General features: G+C 37.4%; 1 protein-coding gene and 1 long non-coding RNA gene across 6 annotated transcripts in view; both read left to right on the forward strand.

Moving 5' to 3' along the window:
• Window positions 1–21437, forward strand: part of LOC148657297 (collagen alpha-1(XV) chain-like) — a 116405-nt gene that overhangs the window by 83350 nt on the left and 11618 nt on the right. For 3 of the 5 annotated variants that reach the window (XM_088643380.1, XM_088643379.1, XM_088643376.1), the window contains 10 exons: window positions 11597–11632; window positions 12141–12203; window positions 13292–13381; window positions 13467–13502; window positions 13957–14010; window positions 14390–14446; window positions 16428–16487; window positions 16625–16666; window positions 18231–18264; window positions 18763–18855. In XM_088643380.1, coding sequence (XP_088499506.1) covers window positions 11597–11632; window positions 12141–12203; window positions 13292–13381; window positions 13467–13502; window positions 13957–14010; window positions 14390–14446; window positions 16428–16487; window positions 16625–16666; window positions 18231–18264; window positions 18763–18855 — 565 coding nt within the window. The remainder of the gene's footprint in view (window positions 1–11596; window positions 11633–12140; window positions 12204–13291; window positions 13382–13466; window positions 13503–13956; window positions 14011–14389; window positions 14447–16427; window positions 16488–16624; window positions 16667–18230; window positions 18265–18762; window positions 18856–21437) is intronic. The other 2 variants (XM_088643378.1, XM_088643377.1) reach the window with 2 other exon arrangements.
• LOC148657298 (uncharacterized) lies at window positions 319–6597 on the forward strand. The gene is made up of 2 exons (XR_015940925.1): window positions 319–2794; window positions 6522–6597. It is a non-coding gene; the product is annotated as an uncharacterized LOC148657298 (long non-coding RNA).

The following is a 21437-nucleotide window of genomic DNA, read 5'->3' on the forward strand; positions in this document are numbered from 1 at the left end:
AGCTATGAATACTTGCGCTCGTTATCGCAGTAAAAAACCGAATACTTTTTAGAGAATATAATATTTAATGGCGTATCTAAAGAAATTAATAATATTAATTTAAGGATCTGTATGTATTTATATAGCTCAAAGTATTACCGTAGTCCACTTTGTAAACATCTGCATCAGTTTGACTCATTCACACGTGATTACTTGGAAACATTTTGCCTGCCCTTTTCAGCTATAGCGTAAGCTGCTGAGTGGTTTGTTGCCATAATGGCTTGAGTGCATGACTCGCATTCTAGAAGCTGGAGTTCAAATCCTGCTCATGGCGTGAGTTTTCCTTTAAAAAATACACATTTGTTTTAAAAAATAGTAAAATACTCAATATAATGGACAAAATATTGAATTATTTGGTATTTCTAAATATCACAATGTGTTCGAAGTTAAATTAGATCAACAACATAAATGGACAAACATGTATACTGTCAACATTGGGAGTAAGAAGCAGTTCAGCCGGTTTAATTCAAGTCAATTCAAAATACCTTATTCATTCAAGTGGGGGATACAAAGACAAGCTTTTACAACAAGCCTTTAAATGAAATCGTATATATTATAATTATAATTGAGAATAACAAAACAGTATTTAAAAGACAGCTGAGAATAAACTATAATAACTTATCTGATATTTATTAACAATATGAATTTATTAATAACTAAACATTTCAAATTGCTTGTAGTTCGAAATTGTGTTTTGTTTGGAGTGATTTGTCACTGTTTTCACAACCTTTGCTGGTTAAAACGCTTATTTTTGAGACGGGGTGTTCCAGACCTCTTTAATTTGTGAAGCTCCCTCTGTATTTCCTGTTTTCACACAGATAAGAATAAACTACATATGCTTATCTTTCCACAGGCGGAAAGATGTTCTGTGCTCAATAGCTCTTTCCCCACAGTACGCATTATGTTCCACTTTTTAGCATCAGTCGAAGCATTCGGAAGTCAGAATTGTAAAAATTAACCAAATACTGTAGGTGAGACTGCTATCTGTCCTGGATAAAGCGGTTAGAAAATAGACAGGTGCATTTACACTTTGTAAAAATGTTCCAATTTTAATGCAATACTAAAGACATTACTAATATTATTAATAATGAATGACCTTGGACAATCTGTAAGATGAAGAATTATAGAGGAGACACGTTGAGTCCTTTATTTTCAGCTTGGAATAAACTTTTAAGTATTCCATTGCAGTCACTTTATGTAAGCTCTGTACGTCATTAACAAATAGTTGTCACAAAGGCTAGGAGTGTTACACCCCGCTGTGTTTGTTATATAGAATAGACAGTTCTTGGGGGTGGGGATGTATTTTCAGTAGCATGCCCACTGTTGTGTTTGTCGCTCTTCAACATAAGGAATCAGCAATCAAATGTCCTGTTGTTTCTAAACACTCGTTATTCCTTACTGTAGTTTTAAATCTTGAACAAAGATGTGGCACATGCATACAGTGCAATGTTGTGTAGTTTTAAAGCCACTACAGTACAGCATGTGGGAAATACATTTATTTGTACTGTATCAAAGTCTAACTTGTTCCCAGCTCCCAACATTACAAACTCTGGGCATTTCATTGCCTAACAGTATCAACAGCAATGTGGTTAAAAGGAACATGTCAAAATGTTTCCAAAATAATCACAAGTGAACGAGTTGAGGGATTCGATAATAATAGACAAATTATAACAATAATCCCGAGTTGTTTCATAAAATTATTATTACATTATTATTATTGTTCCTGCTGCTGCATCTGCTGGGCTTCGAGCTTTGAGTCGCCTACGTCTTCGACCTGCTTGCAGAGAAAGTTTTTTTTTATTATTATTAGCACACTGAAAATCAGAACCTGTTGATTTGCTATGTGTTCTTGCTCACCTGGGGCTGGGACAGGAGATCATACACTGCTTTTTAATAGAATTGCATTGACTTGCTAATGCGTCTATCACATTTCCTGGGGTACTATGTCAGTTTTCAGTGTTTTGGTGTGTTCAATTCAAAGAAAGAAACTTGTCCCAGATATTACACTGAATGACGGGGACTCTCCATTATAAACGTAAATATAAAGACCCAACATAAACAGACAGTAATAAATAATGTGTTCTACATTGACCTTTTTATTACTGTAAATGATAGACAAAAAGCAGGGCAAATGACTTTCTCTGCAAGCTAGTCGAACAATAATAGTGTGTATTCTTAGAATTATAATCGAGAATAACGAAGCGGTACAAAAAAGACAGCTGAAACTGAAAAAGATATAAGCAGTTTGAAATTATTAGCTGGTATTAATAAAATAATATTGTTAATAATTATCAGATACGATATTAAAGTTCAGAGTCATTTGTTTTCTCCGGTTTTCATAACCTTCGCTTATTAAAATGCCTATTTATGGGACCATGATTTTTCCGATGTCAATAACTTTGCGAAAAATGACACAGAGCCTTCAAACCACAGGCATTTAAAAGATATCGATTTGTGTGAAAATTGTAACAGCTTTTATTTAAACAATATCCAGTACCTAGTTGCATTTTTAGAAACCTTAGTTTTTAAATAAAGCGGATCCCAGGTGTAAGTGACTTCATAACGCGACAACGTATTATGCTACTTTTTTATGCATCAGTTGAAGCCTTCGCAAGTCTCTCAAAAAACATAAAAATGTAATATAATTGTAAATGTAACCCCTATGACTAAAGTGCCTAGGAGGAATGACTCAAGCATTCCTTAAGCTGAACAGAGCCGAAAAATACAGATCCGAAAAAGTTTGGTGCCGTTTTCTGTGCTTTAAAGTACGCTGGGCAAACGTCCCGAGATCGAATTCTTCCGCGACAGGGGTACCTTTAAAGCGGAGATGACGGCACCGAAAATTTTTGGCGCGCCCTCTCTTTAAAGCCCTGGCCAAATCCGAAGACAGTACGTACAGTTATAATTCAAACGGAATTAAAAACTACACATCCCAGTTACCATGGTGGTGCTTGTGATCATTGCGTTTAACCAACGAAACAGGGCGAAAAATCAGTCACATGACTTTGGGGCAGAGTTTCGAAAGCTTAACCTATCAGCAACAAAGCGAAATTTACACGATAGGCTACCTCAAACTGTCAGTTACACGACTGTGTATGTCGCTTAAGCCACTCCTATTTGGCATTTTAGTTATGGAGGCGAGAAGACGCCCCCCCCCCCCCCCCTCTCTGGGTGTCTGATTTGCCGCCATGTTTAACCGTCCGTGTCCGAATCGCAGTAGCTACGCGTATGAAATAAAGTTCATCCCAGCTACAAAACATATATATTTTTGTGGTAAGAGGGCGCAAAACATCAGTATTTACTGCTATTAATTACTGTACGATTTATAGTTGAAATCTGAGCCTAGATATAAAGTTAGATATAAAGTTAAAATCTCGACAAAGCAATGTAGGAAATACAGAGAAAAGAAATCCTTTCTGACATCTAAAATCAGTTTCGATCAAGGTCTCTAAAACGAACAAGAAAAAGAGGATTTTCGGAGGGCAATTACGCTGTGTTTATATAGGATAAGTGATCTATGAGCAATCTAATTTCTTGTTCGTTTAAAACAGTGAAATGTCAGCTGCAAAAGATCGCACCAGAAACAGCACTCTCTCTGCCTGTCATAGACGTTCAGGAAAGGCTGAATGAAGTCATGTCAAGAACAATAATTCGTTGATCAATAATAACAGTTGTAGGACAAGAAACAAAAGATAATGAAAACTTCTTTAGGCTAAAACTCAAGTTCATTCTACAAATTAAGGCAAATGAAAATTCAGGATGTTAAAGTGCTAGAGGTGTAAAAAATACAAAAATGCACATGAGTAAAAAGTTTTAGAAATGGAGCAGGTGTTGCTTTGAAATATAATTTTACAATAATAAAAAACGTTATTTTATATATCACCTTTAAAAGTGGCATCTCAAAGCAATACAGTAGATATAAAAACAGATATAAGAAAGACAAGCAGTTAGAGGTGCTACCAAAATTAGAAAATGAAGCAGATACAGACACTAAGTCTTCTGAAAAGAAAGGTTCTGAGGTTAGATTTAAATGCACTCAGGGTACGTGACTGATATCACTGGGAATACAAATTGAGAGCTCTGGGGTGCAGCTAGAGAAGACCCTGTCACCCACAGAATGTAGATGTTCTTGAGGACAGCTAGAAGACCAGAGTCAGACGGACAAAGGTGGGGAGTAGACAGATAATAAGCCATATACTGTAGGTACTGAATGAGGATGAGGATTTTGAAGTTGACTCGAAACCTGATAGGTAACCAATGCAAGGACTTGAAAACAGGTGTAATGCATCCCTGATAGGATTCTCGCTGTCATATTCTGAACGTATTGAAGATTGCTCAGTGTGGATTTAATTTCCCCAGTGAACAGGATGTGCATTTATTAATTCTAGAAAAAAAAGCCTTTCTTGATTTCTCTAGTTCTTAGTTTCTCTAGTTCCCTTTAAAATAAACTATTATTCCACAATGCAGAGTATTATATGGACAGTATTTACACATGATATTGTGATTTAAAGAAATGAACACAAGCAGCTTTTCGAGATTTAAGTGTTGGCTGAGTTATTGCAGGATAAAAAACTAGAGATGTTGGTAAGAAGATAATTTTGGGATAGCTGAGGAATACACTGATAACAAGAACACTTCCTAATGGGGTTAGGCATACTTTTGATGAAGATGATGAAGTTAACAGACTGTATGTTTACATAGATACTGAAATGAGGATTGTATTTTAGATTTTGTGTAGTTGCTAGCATTGAACTGTGTGTTGGATGCACATGAATTGAAGGAATGGGCAAACATCGCTGATGCGGATCCACAGAGCCAGCATATTAAGATGTTTATAATTAGAGGCAATTTGTTTAAATAACTAGGTATGGATACTGATGTGCAAGAGAGGTGGAAAGGCTGTTTACTTAAGCCAGCACTATAAAATATTTTATTCTCAGTGAGAATAAAATATTTGCCTTTTCATTTCATAGTGGGTTTCTAACACTGTGTATAGTTCAATCCACACAGTGCCTTTACTTCCATCCATTTCTAATCTCTTTATCCAGTACAGAGGATTAGGAGCCTATCCCAGTAAGCAACGGACACAAGGCAGAATACACCCTGGACATAGCGCCAGTCCATCACAGGACAGACAGACACAAACACACACACACACCAGGGCCAGTTTTCCCATAAACCAATTAACTTACCAGTATGTTTTGGAGTGCGAGAGGGAGTCATATCACACATATGGAGAAAAACCATGTAACCCAGAGAGAACATGCAAACCCCACACACACAGGATGGCAGGAATTGAATCTAGGACCCCAGTGCTCCAAGATAGCAATGCTAACCACTTTGCCACCATTATAAATGGATGGATATCTTAGTTATCTTTCTAGTTCACAGGTTTGCATGCATAATTTAATTTTGAAAGGCGCTGAGACATCAGGTACTACTGTTGTATTTATGAAAAAGAAACAAAACAAAAAGCATACTAACAACTGTGCCATCCTACTCTTTAGTTAATACAATTTATTATTTATAAACAGTTAACATTGTTAGCAAAATATTTTGAATTATATTTAATTAGTCAGATTTAATGTATATTTGAACAATGAAAATATATTTTTACAAGATGCGGGGGAAAGTGCAACAACTTATTACAGTGCTAAATTTAATATTTATTGCTAATAGTTTATGCTAACACCTAACTTTCTTAATTAGGTGTAATTAAAACAGTGAACTAAGTGTAACATACCATTCAGAAATACAATCGAGAATAGTTTTGTGGTGTTTGTATGGATGAAACGTTTCTAAAATGTATAACTTTAAAGACGATTAAATTCTGTAATCTTTCCACTTGTAATGTCATTAGACAGAACAAGAAGTTTCTGCTATGTCTAAGGATGGTATCAAAAAGTAGTCTAGGTGGTGAGAAAGCTGTGCTTAATGATAATTAAGTGACTTAAAAGTAAAAAGAGATGGTTCATATTGCTTGATTAATTTTAAAAACTAAGTTATAAATGCAGACGCGATCGCTGCCATAAGCGCTCCAGGCAGCAGATCGTTCGTTCTGTGCTGCTGCGCTCCGCGCCTCCTCCCTCTCTCGGTGCCGCGCCCCTCTCTGACGGAGCGCAGTGGGCGGTACGCTATTTTCAGAGCCTCTGATTGGGAAAAAAAGACCTGCTGATGAGTTTCACACAACAGGAAGAGAAAAGAATGGGATTTTTTCTCTTCGAAACGTGTGTTGTCTTTATGAAATTCGTGTATTTTAAACGTTTAATTAAGAAGTAAAAACCTTACAGCGTACACAGAGATTCTGAGCTGATCACGAGGAAGAAAAATCACCAATTTTTCGCGCATAAAAAGTGGTTTTTAACTCTCGTAACCCATTTTTATAGGTTTTAAAGTCGTGCAATGTCTAAGTTAAGCAGGAACACATCATTATATCTCATTTTTTATTTCTTTTTAAAAAATTTTAAAAATCGTTTGCCCAGCCTATTTAAAGGTACCCTCCCCGTTGAAGAATTTTCACTTTGAACGTATGCCCACCAACTAACACGCACACACAAACTGAATAACAGAAGAATAGCGATTACAAACTTTTTAAAAAACGTACTTGCAAGAGCACAGTAATACACTGTTTTATTAAAACTAACACTCTATGGGCACTACACTGCGACTTCACGGGGGCAACGTCAAGTAGCTAAATCACAGCTGGATACAATTTTAACTTGCCTCATGAAACCGAATATCCAGCCATATCCAGACAACATATTTACTAAAATTATCCATCTCAGTAATCTCACCGTGCGCCCTGGTGCTCACTCTATTTTCGTACTCCCATTATAATAAAAAACAAGAGCAAGGTGACTTTCTGCTCAATTAAATAAAAAATAAAGCTACGGAGCAGACAGATGTTTAATTTTTCAAACAAAATTAGCCGTTTGTCAAAATCAGCTGCTTTGCAACAGTACATGACTTCTCGTACAGTACCTGTTGTGTCTGGTACAAACTCAACAAAGGTTTATTTTTTATAATTTCGAAAGTTGGACAAAATGCTCCCTCGCAGGTCTCGCCTCCCGCTGTTCCACACATGCCAATCACAGGAAGTCAGATACACAAATATACAGAAACACTAGTGCACACGCCAAGAACAGCAGTGTGATGTATACTGTATAAATATACTGTATATACACTATGAGACTTTCGAAGCCACTACAACAATACAGTATGTGTGAAATATTTTTCTTAATCCAAATTTTAAGTTAAATTACTCGTTGATTAACTTTATATTAAGAGAAAATATAGATGTTTTTAATGCGGATGTAAACCAGTGAAAGAGGAACATCGCGTTCACAACAAGCTACTGTATAATAGTGGGCTATTTTTATATATGTGGCTATGTAAGAAACAAACCAAAAGTAATGTGCCAATCAGGCTTTGAACCGCCTGTGTGCTGCTCGCTACTTTACAGTCCATGAGCGTTCCATTGTCTATGCCACTATAAGGACAATACAAGTTTTTGTTAAAAAAAAACAAATGTCAAAATGTTTCCAAAACAACCACTTGTGATATTTTAGCTGCTTAGTTACACGATTCCATACTAATGTTACTATCATGTGGTATTAAATCAGTACAACTTTTTTTTTTTACAATAACAGCAAGTGGTGTTCTTACTAGGTATTCTTAGAAAAGAATAAAACATTATACAGTAACTTTTTATGAAGTGCAGTATATAAACTGTATATAATCCCAGAACAGGCACGTGAAAACCATAATGCACCGTAAGTCACCATGTTACAGACTTTGATGCATAAAATATTAATGAAGAAGTGCAATATATTACATTACAGTTCTGTTATTTACCTTTGGGTTTTCTCTATAGATAGATAAGACTTTATTGATCTCAAAGAGAAATTGAGGTGTTACAGTAGCCCAGCCCAAGACAAGCAAAAACAGACATCAGAATAGACTAAAACTTAAAATAAGCACAGCAATACAAATAAATAGAATTAGTTGTGTGCAAAATATGCTCATAGTCACTGTAAAATAATAAAATATGTGCAAAATGCGCATAGGTATATACAGATTGAAAGTACCACAGTATAAACAGTATATTAATGCAGTGTCCAAAAAGTACAATAGTGCAACATGCTGTCCATATACGAGCAGATGAAGGGCTAGCAGTCCTAGTCTAGGGCAGTGTTATACACCCTGACAGCCGCCGGGAGGAAGGACCTGCGGAAACATTCCCTTGAACACCGTAGCTGCAGCAGTCTGTTACTAAAAGTGCTTCGCTGCCCAATAACAGTCCCATGTAGCAGATGAGATGCATAGTTAATGATGGCTGTGAGTTTGGTCAACAATATTCTCTCCACTACCACTTCCAGGGGGTCACGGCTCAGCCCCAAAATAGAGCCAGCCTTCTTGATGAGTTTATTGAGTCTATTTACATCTCTGCCATGATGCTGCACCCCCAGCACACAACAGCGTAGAACAGTGGTTCTCAAACTTTTTGGACCAAGTACCACCCCTAATCCAACCAAAGCATCCAAGTACCACCTACAAGTCATCATCTCATAGGAACCCCAGAAATTCTCAATGACCAACATGAGCGCGTGTGCACACACACTCACACATACATATAATAAATATTATAATAATAAACTTAATTTGATATAGCGCCTTTAAAGGTGGCTTCTCAAAGTGTTTTACAGAAAAAAAAAACATTAACAACAACTAATAAAAAAGCACCATTTCAGTGAGAGGGGTGAGCCTGTTTAGTTGAGCAAAGCAGATGTGAATTAATTTTTCGAGCCTTGATACAATTCACAACGGAGTCTAACAGATATTAAATCGTCAGGCATTTTCTTGACGGCAAAGGTCTTACGGTGGATGTTGTAATGCGTACATTAATTTCTGGAGCAACCTCTCTAATTCGTGCAACTACACCGTTATGTCGGCTTGTCATTGCTCTAGCACCGTCTGTACAAACTCAGACGCATTTTATCCAGTCGAGGCCATTCTCTTCGATAAATTCATTCAGAAGCTGAAATATGTGCTCTCCTGTAGTTCCTGTTGGTAGCGGTTTACAGAACAGAAAGTCTTCATGGGACATGCCCTCAAACTTGTATCTAACGTAAACGAGCAAATTGGCCAAATCGACTACAGACTCAGTGTACTTTTGATATAATCCTTCATTTCAATAATTCTATGAATGACTGTGTCTTTCAGGGGGAGGGGGCAGCAGGTCGAGCTGTTTAGCAGCTTTTTCTCTACACATAATACGTGTCAGCTCTTTTGCCAACGGTTAATGAGGTTCTTCAGAAATAGTGTACTGTAGCTTACCTGCTTTAGCAATCCGCAAGCTTGCATTTTTCCGCGTTTCCGTTTTTATTTTCCGTATTTATTTAAAGTTTTTATTTCATGCGCATGGGAGCGAAACACAGAGACGCTCGGTGTATTTTTCTCAAATTAGAACAGTTCTTAAATATTTTTCTGTTATCACGCTTTCGTGTGCTCACAAGATTACCTACGTTCGTAGCCCGTATTTCTATGCATTCCTGTGTTTACAACGTTTGCATTGTTCCAAAACCACGCACATTCTCCTTTCTCCCTATTTGCTGGAGATACAGTAGCTTTTTTTAAATACAATTGGTCATTTGCATCCGTAGCACGCATTCCTATTGAGTGGTATAAAATTACAGAGTATCTCTTGTGTCCACTGAACTATTAGCGCGCACTGTATCATAGTACGTAGGCTGCGTATTCGACACGTATTAAAATACAAAATATGAAAACCCGTCCCGATTTTTCAGCGCACACGACACAGTTCCAGGGTCATTTGGCGTACCACTTGGCGGCACGCCACGTACCACTGCCGGTACGCGTACCATAGTTTGAGAACCACTGGCGTAGAAGATGGAAGCTGCCACCACTGATTCATAAAAAATATGTAGCAGTGTTCCACATACACCAAAAGACCTGAGCCTCCTAAGAAAATAGAGTTGGCTCTAACCTTTCCTGTACAGGGCGTCAGTGTTAACAGTCAACTCCAGCTTACCATCCAGGTGTACCCCTAAGTACTTGTAGGACTGCACCACCTCTATGTCCTCACCCTGGATGAAAACAGGGTTCAGCGGAGACTTATTCCTCCGAAAGTCCATGCCCATTTCTTTAGTCTTGCTATTGTTTAGCTGGAGATGGTTAAGATGACACCACTCCACAAAGCTGATAATCAAACTCCTATATTCCTCCTCCCTCCCCTCACTAATATACCCAACAATTGCAGAGTCATCCGAAAACTTTCAGTCCAGTGCTATACTCACAAGGGTTCTGAGGTGGTCCAGTACAAGCCTTTCCAGAGTTTTTATCAGGTGTGATGTCCATGCCACTGGTCTGTAGTCATTCAAGACTTTAAGGTGCCCCCTTTTGGGTACTGGCACCAGGCAAGATGTCTTTTAGAGCACTGCAACCCTTTCTAGTCTCAGGTTCAGGTTGAAGATGTACTGCTGCACTACACCCAGTTGGTCCGCGCAGATCTTTAGCACTCTAGTGGATGTAAACGTGAAAGAGGCACATCACGTTCACAAGCTCCAGTATAATAACAGTTTAAAATTAATAAAAGTCTAAACAGTGTCTAAACAATTGTTTAAAGTCTAAACAATTTAAATTCTATAATTGAAAAAAGATTGAGCTGGGATTCGTAACCAGGCGTTTTCTGGTGATAGCCCAAATGCTCCACACACCACAATGAGCTTTCACAGCTCCACCTGGCGGTTTTACAAAGTAGTGCACTCACATAACTGAACATGTCTGAAATGCTGCAGTCTACCACAATCTGCTGCAGTCTCGTGCAGTGGCTGGACTGCAAGCTATTGCAGCATCCCTCGTGCATTCTGAATGGCTGGATCTGTAGGTGCACAAATCCGAACCTTCAAACTTACCACACAAAAGGTGTTGTAGGCTGGATTTAAATCATTACTGTTACATGTAAAAGAGTATTTAGATGGAATAAATAATTTTTAAGATGATATCTTTCTACTGAGCAGATGCAAGAGGTGTAAATGACAATTTTGATTTATTCCAACACTGCATTGCATAAACAAAAGCCAGAAAAGCCTGAGAAAGCCAAATTGCTACACCTCTGGCTTAGACAGTAAACTGATTTCATGTCATCTTTAAAAGATGAAATGGTACTGTCCATTGCAGGTGAAAAGAATTGGTCAAAATAATACATCTTGTTCTTGCAGCCAGGTTTACTCCACAAACTTCAAAGCTGAAGGAATGGAGAAAGCAATACCAAATACCTCCCAAGCATATTTTGAAAGATAATGTTTGTTTATTCTGTATGATGATTTATAAATTCTATAATATAAAGATGTGACATTATACTTTCAGTAGGCACCCCTTGTTATCTGCAGCTGATGAATTGACTTGGCCACACCTCTCTATTTTCTCAGTGCTGTAGAAAAACCTTACATGAAACACATTCAGATAAACAAAAGCACATGTTATCATGCCCATTTGCCTGTTCTGCTTGCTTGTTTCAATGTTTTGCATGTTACAGGGTCCTGAAGGCATGCCTGGCCGAGCAGGATTTCCTGTAAGCTTATTTTGAGTGTTTTGTCTTCAGTTTAAGTTTCTATCATATTTCCTTAAGGTTGAGACCTTAAATGGTTTTAAATCACTTTATCCAGAACTTCTTTCAGTTTAATCTTCTTTGCACACTGTCACGTTTTCTCAGAGTATGCATTCCATCAAATATGTATGCACAACAATGATAAATGCCTTTTAATTAATGTTTCAATAGAAAGGTATTTGAAGAAGGAAAAGTAAAACATACTACTACTGATATTTGTTTATCTCTCCAGATGCAAATGCCTGTTTATTTTTTGTGCTAAGACATCGCCTCTGTGACAAGACAAAGTTCCAAAAATATAAATTGAAATTCAGTCTTTGAAATGAATCTACTTTATTCAGGGTCACATAAAATATGTCATCAGAATATGCCCTGAACAACTTTCTGCTTTTTGTTCTATTTCCTTGTTTTTAAATATTGTGAAAGTGGGAGTAGTATCAATTTGTTGTCAAATTTATTGATCTTCTCACAGGGACCCAGGGGACCCAAAGGTGACATAGGCTTTCCGGGCATTCAGGGTCCTCCAGGATTAAAGGTAATGAAACAGCAGGGCTCCTGTGACTGGTGGGACTGGTGATTAGACCCTATGCGGTGCAGTGTTACCCAGGACAAATAGGAAACAGACATCAGAGAAAACACACAAGGGTTTTTTCGCAAAGTTAGTGCTCAGTGACAACAAGTGCTCTGGTGAACAGGGGAAAACAAGGCATCCAGGTACAAGCTAATCCATGGGGGTAAATCAGGGCGCAATCCAAAAATCCGTCCAACCAGACCGACACAAGGAAATCGGGAACAGTCCAAGAACATACAGGACCCAGTCCTCAGATCCCCGGGATCAGGGGGCGTGATGCCTCTGGCAAGGCCTGTGCCCTCAGACGACTCCGCTGGCTGGTTCTTGGCAGGACTCAGGACATCCGTGTCCTAGCGCTGAGCCTTGAGCTTCGGAAGCTGTAAGCTTATATATCAACGCTGATTCTTAACACCTGGAAATAATACAGCAATCAAACTAGGACTCGGGAATTTGGAGAGCCCCCTAGGGGAAAGGATGCTAAACCGTAACAGCTCCTTCAGCTATGTAGACTCACTCACTGCTGCCACACACACCTACAGTACTCCTGCAGAACAGGACAACAGATATGGAACACAGTTTTGACCTTTCTAACCCTCCCGAGTCTTGATATCTAATGAAATTAGATTAAAATGATGATAAGTTTGCTTTGATTTGAATAAGGGGTGTCTATATCTATTAATTCTCATTCTCCTGTTCTACAAAATCCATTAAAAAAGCAACATCAGCTGTAAACAAAAGTCCATTGACAGCAATCTAGACCTTCTAAGCAAATATAACCACAAAACTCAACCTTTTAGTATATGAATATACTTAAATTTTAGTATTTTACTTCAGTATCCTGTTTTTATGTTTAGTATAACATAAAAAGGGTTACAGATAAGAGGAGTCTGAGTTCTTTCCACTTAGAGTAACTCTATTTATATTCATAAAGTGATATTCAACCCATGTGGATGTGCATTACCTTGGATTGTGTAAACTGTAATAACTGTTTATACACAAATAATATTCATGAAGCTCTGGTGCAGTGCCCTGACCCTTGTGTTTGTATCCAGGGTGAGAAAGGTGAGCCAGGGGTGACCATTGCAGCCGATGGATCCCTGATGTCAGGACTGAGAGGACCACAGGGGCCTAAAGGAGTGAAGGTCAGATATGTTGCTTCTGGTGATTGTGCCATTTTTCATTTACTAGTTTAAATTTACTAACTTTTTTCTTGTCCATGTTATACAGGGGGATCGTGGTTTTCCTGGGCCCATCGGAGTAATGGTATGATATGCACTAACTCTTATCATGTATCAGTGTTTTAAGGCCAAATTTCTGTGCTTATTCTGTGTGGCTTTTAAAAAGTTTAAATTAACAGTAAAGACTATCTTGTGTTTTTTCTATTTTGTTTCTGTCTCAGGATTTCTTGGACAAGATTTATCTGTTATCTGTCAAAAACTTCAAATCTACAGAATACGATTTTGTTTAGAGTAAAACAGCTTTCGTCTGGGGATGAAATGTCAGACATTTTCTAGACCCAAGTGGTCGTAGCTTTTTGACCAACATGAATCATTTTGATATCCTAACTGCTCTCTATGTCAAATAGAGAACTGAAACACGAAGGCATGAAGACACTTTAGGTACATTAATAATAATTTGGAAATAATAATGAAATGAACAATGATTTAATAATTTGAGGAAATAATACTAATGATTTATTTAAACACTATTTTTGAAGGGCCCAGAAGGACGACCTGGTCTAAAAGGGGAATTTGGGTTTCCTGGCCGGCCCGTAAGTGCTAATCTTTCTCCATCTGAAATGTGACGGTAATGGCTAAAATAATAAAGTTAGAAAAATGCTGGAAGAAATCATGGAAACTTATATCTTTATCTTTTTAAGTCAAGTTGGTGTGTTGTAAAGACAGGTAGAGGACCACAGATACGTCTGTAGTAAATTCAGCATGGCAAATTAAGTCAGTAATTTACACCATTGAGACATTCACATACAGTAGCTCAAGACTTGCTTGTGACTTGTGACATGTGACCTCCATCATAACACACACTTGGCTATATTCCAGGTATTAACTTGCACTTTAAGTTCCCAGTCTCCAGTTATACATGCCGGCACCCTGTCATTATTGCTATGATACACCAAGTTTTCTCCCCTGCAGGGCCGTCCAGGAATGGTGGGGAAGAAGGGGGAGAAGGGGGAGGCGGTGGTGCTGCCGGTAAGTGTGACAGTCAGTTTCATACTGAAATAAAATATTTTTTACACAAAAACGGTTCTTCAATATATTCTCATTTGTAAAACTCCAATAAACTGTTGGCAAATGACTAACTTACACTCATGATGTTTATCAAAGTTGCTTTTAGCCGTTTCAGCTGAATGGGGAAAATGGTATCAGATCCATTTTTTTTTCTGGGGCAGTTAATAAGGCCGGGTATCTGGCTCCCTCTTTTCTTGGGTCCAGGAATCCACGAATACATGGTGGTATCAACTCCACAGTCAAACTCCAAGAGCTCCCTTATTCTACTAATTAGACCATGCATATACACAGTAATACACTGCCTATAGAAAGTCTACATACCTTTTCCAAAGAAAAACGTTTTGTGGCCTGAACAGCCTGTAATCAAGATGCATTAAATCAGAATTTATTTTACCTTTACACATTGTAAAGCATAGACTTCAAATGATTGGTAGGAAATTAATGTAAATTAGCTCTGGTGTAAACAGTTGCCTTCCAAATCACACGACAAACTAATTAGCCTCCTCCACCCGTATTCAGTTGTAGTGATTCTGATGATTTGAGAATTTAACCAAATGTCTCTGTAGGTTTCTTCAGCTAGGTAGTGCCTCTAACAGTACATCTGTGGACAACAAGGAGATATTTGAAGACTTCTGGGTGCTGTGGAAAGGCACACAGCAGGAGATGGTTATAAAAAGATTTCGAAAGGTGTAGACTTTCACCACACTTGCTTGTACAAACAATCTGACAGAGCCATGGTCCATATCATAGTCCCTACTGAGTGCATATTTGTGTTGTGCACAATATGCAATGTGGTATTCACACATCAGGAATATGGCATGCAAAAACTGATGAATTTCCCATTAAACATCTTTACATGAATGTTAAGATGAAGGTTACATGCCTGTATAAAATTCACAGTGATGTTTTACCAGGTTTTCAAATTCTGATTCTGTGCGTTGAATGCTTTTAAATAAAATCCTTTTAAATGAATTTTATAAAGCAGTTATTTCTGCATTGATTAAAACCTCAAGCTCATACTGCAGTGTTCAACTACTGTAGCTTTGCCACACAGACAACAGACCAGACCTACTATGAAAATAAACCTGCTTTTTACTGTATGTGTTTGTGTGCATTTGTGTGTCTTGTGGCCCAACCTTTGCAACTGGCAGTTTCATTAACTACTAATAGCTCCAGATACTGCCTGGCTTACATTTAATTAAGCTATAAAATACAACATTTTGTGCCAAATCAAAAGCAATATCTTTAACTTACAGATGGGCTTAATTTGCAAAAATTAAAATTTTGGTCACACAAAAATCTAAACTACCATGCATTTCCAGTTTTCTTTATGTTCTGAAAATTTTAAATAATTAAGTATAAAAACAAGCAGTAAAGCTGATTATATACAGTAACATTAATTTAAAAGAAAACAAATTTTCCACCAATCAGCAGAGTTTTAATAACAGTGTAAGCACAATCCCAGTAAGTGCAAACATTCTGATTCACAAATTGCAAACACCCAGAACCCGTTCTGTTCATATAAGTTCTGGATTTCATACACTGTCACACACACAGTGTGCTGGGTTCTAAAATTTTCCACTTTTAATTCACCCCAAGTGTAGCGGATGAAGATCATTTTGTGACCTTGAGTACAGGTATACATAAAGCACCTAAATGTTTTTATTGCTTTCTGAACATTAGAATACTGCATTAGGCAATAGTTTCACAGTCCATAATTTGCACTAATAGGATTACCTAATGCTAATTTAGGTGGGCAACTCCAGTATCTGTGCTGCAGTAAAACCAGAGGTATGTACAGTATAGATGTTTGCTGTTCACCTGCAGTAGAAGGGGTTGCAGTCGCCCCAAGTCTGTGGTCTTTGTTCTGAAGGATTTCTCCCCATTCCATGTAAAACTATCAGGGTCTAGGAACTGTATTTCTAATATTGTGTGTTCACAGGGCCCCCCTGGACCTCCTGGCCCCCCAGGACCTCCTGGAGCAGTTTTGGGCCTCAAAGGAGTAAGTTCTAAGCTTTTTATCATATCGCAACAACTTCCCACATTCGTTTTCCTCATTACTACTGTATTTGTAAAGTTGTTTTTAGTTGTTTTTTTTAAACGATTGTTCTCAGAATAATTTCCCTCTAAATTTTAAAGACAGTTTTTCCGGTGCCTCCCAGACCTCACTGCAAAACACCAGTAAGTGTTCCAAAACACTTTACAGCTTAACAAAGTGCCTTGGTGTGGTCCATTTGAGTTTGCATACCAGATCACCCGTTAAGGAAGGCTGCCAGCTCTTCCTGATACCCTTTCTCTCACCCACTGGTTTTCTGTGTTCCTGCTACTTTGACTTTTTTTGTTTCAATCCAAAGCACCACTGCATGTAGCCAGCAAACATAATATCATCTGATATGGTTAATCTTTTCATACTTCTTGCTCCCAACTTGTTAAAATGAATGTAATAGTTGTAATAGTTATTATAATATAGTATATAGTATTATGCATGGTAATAAACTTATACTGGATTTATTATTTGAATGTAGTATTCAAGTTTATAAACTTAGAGATTACTTTATTTCTGATTTTTTTTGTCCCAAATCTGAACATTTAAGCTTACTACATGCTGGTGCTCTGATGGAAAGGCAAAATGTGCTTGTTGCTTGAATGGTCCTTAACTCAAACAAGGCTGAGGAAAAACCTCAGCAAGCATGAAGCATGACGGGTGAAAGTTAAAACTGAAGGGGAATCAGCAAGCTAGAATGCTGCCGTGACTGATACTGTACTGTATATGGTCTTGGTCTTTTTTATTACATATCATTGTGTTAAAGACTAACAAGATACAAACAGGGTGACCCCAGAAAAAGAGATCCAATGCAAGTCATTTTTTAGTTAATATAAACCAGTGACTACATTCAAAGACTCCTAAATATTGGTGGTGAAGACGTTCTGTAAAAAGACATTAACTAAACCTAAAAAAAAAGCCAGCGTGGATCTGGAAAGGAGCTCTACGTCTCTGTTCAGCCCAAAACAGTCCACACTTTGTCTAACACTACTTGGATGACTGTTGTCATGTTAGATTTTACAGTCACTGTTGTCTCATAGATTGTTATCCTATCTCTTTTTCGGGGGGGCCACTCTGTGAATAGCATATTTGCATTGATGTTTTACATACATTTCACATTTTCCATTTAATTAAATTTTGTTGTTATTTCAAATATTTGAAAAATACAATTTACATGTATTAGGTAATATAGGTGACTGTACACCAATATCTTTAAAAAGGCTTGTGCACATTACATTTGATGTTTTATGTAAGCTATTCAATTTCTGAAATATTTATATTTTGATAGGTCAGGCTCTATAGCGCTTGCTCTTGTTGTATAAGTTGGGCCTGTGTGCTTTGGGTCTTGAACTCTCTGACATCTCCTTTCACACAGCCTTCATATCTTGTAAAGGAGATGCTAAAAAATAATAATTTTTGACTTAACAATAGAGGATAATACATGAGAGCATTTTTAAGAAAAATTCAGTTGAAACACACATGAGTCATAATGTACTGTGAGTAAGAAAATACTGATTGTGAAGCATTTTATTACATAAAATAATGGAATGCGCTTTACAAACACAAGAAATTATTATTCACACTACATTAGTACATGTTTTATATGAATGCCTTTAAAAGACTGACATTCCCCCCAAAATATGTAGATGTTATATCATTGCTGTCATTCTTGATCTATTCTTTTCCACTTATTGTGTACAGATGAATGCAAATCAGGAGGACACTTCAGCTCAAGGTAAGTGATTCTGAACCAGAACATTTCTCTTAGGTTACATTATATGAAACATACAATATTGAGGCAATGAGAAATCATAAAAAATTTAAAAAACAAATAAGCACAGAACAGGACTTATTGGTACTGGCTATTATGCTAATACACAGTTTTATTGGTAAATATCTTAGCTGTGGTGACACTTTTGTTCGGGAGCAAATAACACTTTATGAATGTGTAATCCAAGGAAACAAACTTGCTTTTGTATATGTCATACCATTAATCTTTGGTCTAGGTCAGTTACTAGTTGACTAATAGGTAAAAATCAAAATCTATGGTGCAACACCAAATCGAATGTGTTCTCAGAGTATAGTAGCTCTTTAAGAAGCACAAAGGAGGTCTTAATAAGAAACATTTTGTGGAGGAAACTGCTACATACCTTTCTTATAAACATCACAGTGTTTCTGTGCTGTCTGACATGCTTATGGAATCTATTTTTATCTGTTTTTTTCTCTTTTGTAGGAGGAAACAGCAGACGGAGAGGTTCTTCGGGATTTCAGGGACCTAAAGGGGATAAGGGAGAAGTTGGCTTCCCTGGGAAACCAGGAATTGCAGGTACCATGCTGTGTATATTTAGTGTCTGTTGCCCAGTAAAACCCTATATTTGTGTCAAGCACAGTAATGTAGGTGGACTCTTTGCTGCTCCTTTAGAGATCAATGGATTTAACTGAGCGTATGTGTGCTTTTCTTATTGAAACCAAGCTCCTTGGACTTTTTGGTTGAAACTTTACTACCGGAAAGAAGAACCTTACAGAGACTAACCACTGCTCCATCATGCTGTCCTTGAACAGTCAGTTTTTTATTAAAAATATTCATTAACATTCCCATTTAAAAATATGTGTTTCACAACATATTGATATGTGGTGGTAAAGCGGTTAGCATTGCTTCCTCACAGCTCTGGGGCCCTGGGTTCAATTCTGGACCGGGGATTCTATCTGTTTGTATGGTCTCCCCGTTTCTGTGGGTTTCCTCTTACTGCTTCAGTTTCATCCCACAGTCCAAAGACATACTGGTAGGTTAATTGGATTCTGGGAAAATTGCCCCTGGTGTTAGTACGTGTATGTTTGTCTGTGTGTGCCATGCAATGGACTTGAGTCCTGTCTTATTGTACTGCAGTTGGATGGTACTGGATAAAGCAATTAGAAATTGCATGGATATTGAAATATGAGCAGTTTTTCAATTGAAATATACTATAAGAAGTAATGAAAGATAAGATTAGATTTAGATTCAGTAATTGGTGGTACCCCTTTGAGCAACTTTTTCCTATAGCCATTGACTAGCCTCTCACATCAGGTTTTGAGCTCCTTCAGCTCAACATTTGAGTGTTGCCACAACTTTTAACGAGGTTTAGGTACAGATCTTGACTAGGCCATTGTAAAGCATGCAAACAAACTAAAAATAAATAAATATAGAAAAAAATTACAATTTTAGAACTTTGTGAAAGTACTGTAAGTCGCCATGTTGTCGCAAACTCGCATTCAAGTTCCCACCAATTGTGACGTGATTCGGCCCTTCCTCCTCACTAGTCTCCGTAAAGACTAATGTAATGTGATGTAAGAGTGTATAAATACAGGTTGTGCAGCAGACATTTCACCTCAGAAATGTTCCAACGTGATCTGCATGCAGAGTTAACAAGTGAGTAGTACTTGTTGGCAAAACCATGTTGAAATCAAAAGGAATATTTCTATTGGATTAAAAGAGATGTATTTATAAGCCTGCTTGATTGCAATTTCATAGGGCCACAACACACCACCAGAAGTTTTGTTGCCTCATTCTGAATAGCAGAACATGGCTCTGCGCATACCTGGAAATTTTTTCTATTTTGTGATTTAAATTGGAGGTTTTGCAAGTTACTGTGTACATTTTACTTTTATTCCAATTAAAATTCACTGATCAATGCTTCTTTCTAATCCCAAAATATAAAAATAGAGCTGCAGTTCCCTTTAATTAGTAATTGTTTCTTCAACTCATATATCATTTTATTTCAAGAAACATAAAATAAATTATGATAAAAACCCTATTGGATGAGTGGTTTTGATTCAAGAAGGGAATCATGGTAAAACTATGAAATTTCCATATTTATCTTTGGGGTTCACAAACGTTTTCTCAGCACTGTATGCATCACCTTATTATGGGGGGTGATTTTAATTCATTCTCCCTTAATGGAATGAGTAGCACCTCTCAGAGGCCAGCTGTGCCATCAAATCTGAAATCCCAGTCACATTAATGAGCAATTCCACTTATACTTATAACTTATACACCTCAGGATCCACTGTCAATATCTATTTGTTAGATGCAGTTTTTATATTTTAAAAGCCCCCTCCATTACTACTGACTTAAAAAGCAGCCTTGACGAGCCTCTGTGTTTGAGGTTACAAGTTGTGATTAAACCAATGTAATGTGGGAAGGCCCCTGGCCCATACGGCTTCTACAAAACAATTTTATCCCAGTTCTCTCCCACCTTAAATTCTGTCTTTTCACAATCATTTTAGTCTGAAAAAGTCCCTCCTACCCTTTATCAGGCTTCTATTTAATTTTTACTGAAAAAAACAAAGATGCTCTAGAATTTTATGTGAGACTTTGTCCCATTTTTGAAAGGAGCTATTTCTAAAATATATAACTACTGTACATGCACACCTTATATTCTTCATGTTTATCTTTTGTGGGAGCTGTCTAAGAAGAGGATCTCAATATTACATTCTCAGATCAAGACATCCATTACTATAGGTTAATTACAATTTAAAGTTTTAGACCCACTCCATATGTTTAAAACTAAACTGGCCAGAATTTATCCTGATAAAGAACCCTACTGAGAAAGACATCCTATAACCAAACACCTGCTTCCCTGGTGCATATGTTTTGGTCCTGTCTCATACTATTTGGTTTTGGGCTCACCCACACCACTTACAGCCTTGTTTGACATCCTCCTGACAGGAACTTCACTGACAAAACATCAGTCTGAAATGCTGGCTTTCTTTTCTCTGTTGGGTTACTCCCTGTTACACCTTCATGTTTGTGTTTGGTTTTATTTTTTTAAGTTGCTTACCTGAACTTTTACATTTCCCATATTTCTTAGGCTTTATGGTTTAGACTGAATTATTTAGTTGATTTATGACTTGGAAACTTTGTTCAGTTGT

This window comes from Lepisosteus platostomus, chromosome 8 (genome assembly GCF_059453375.1).
Source record: "Lepisosteus platostomus isolate fLepPlt1 chromosome 8, fLepPlt1.hap1, whole genome shotgun sequence".
NCBI lineage: Eukaryota > Metazoa > Chordata > Actinopteri > Semionotiformes > Lepisosteidae > Lepisosteus > Lepisosteus platostomus.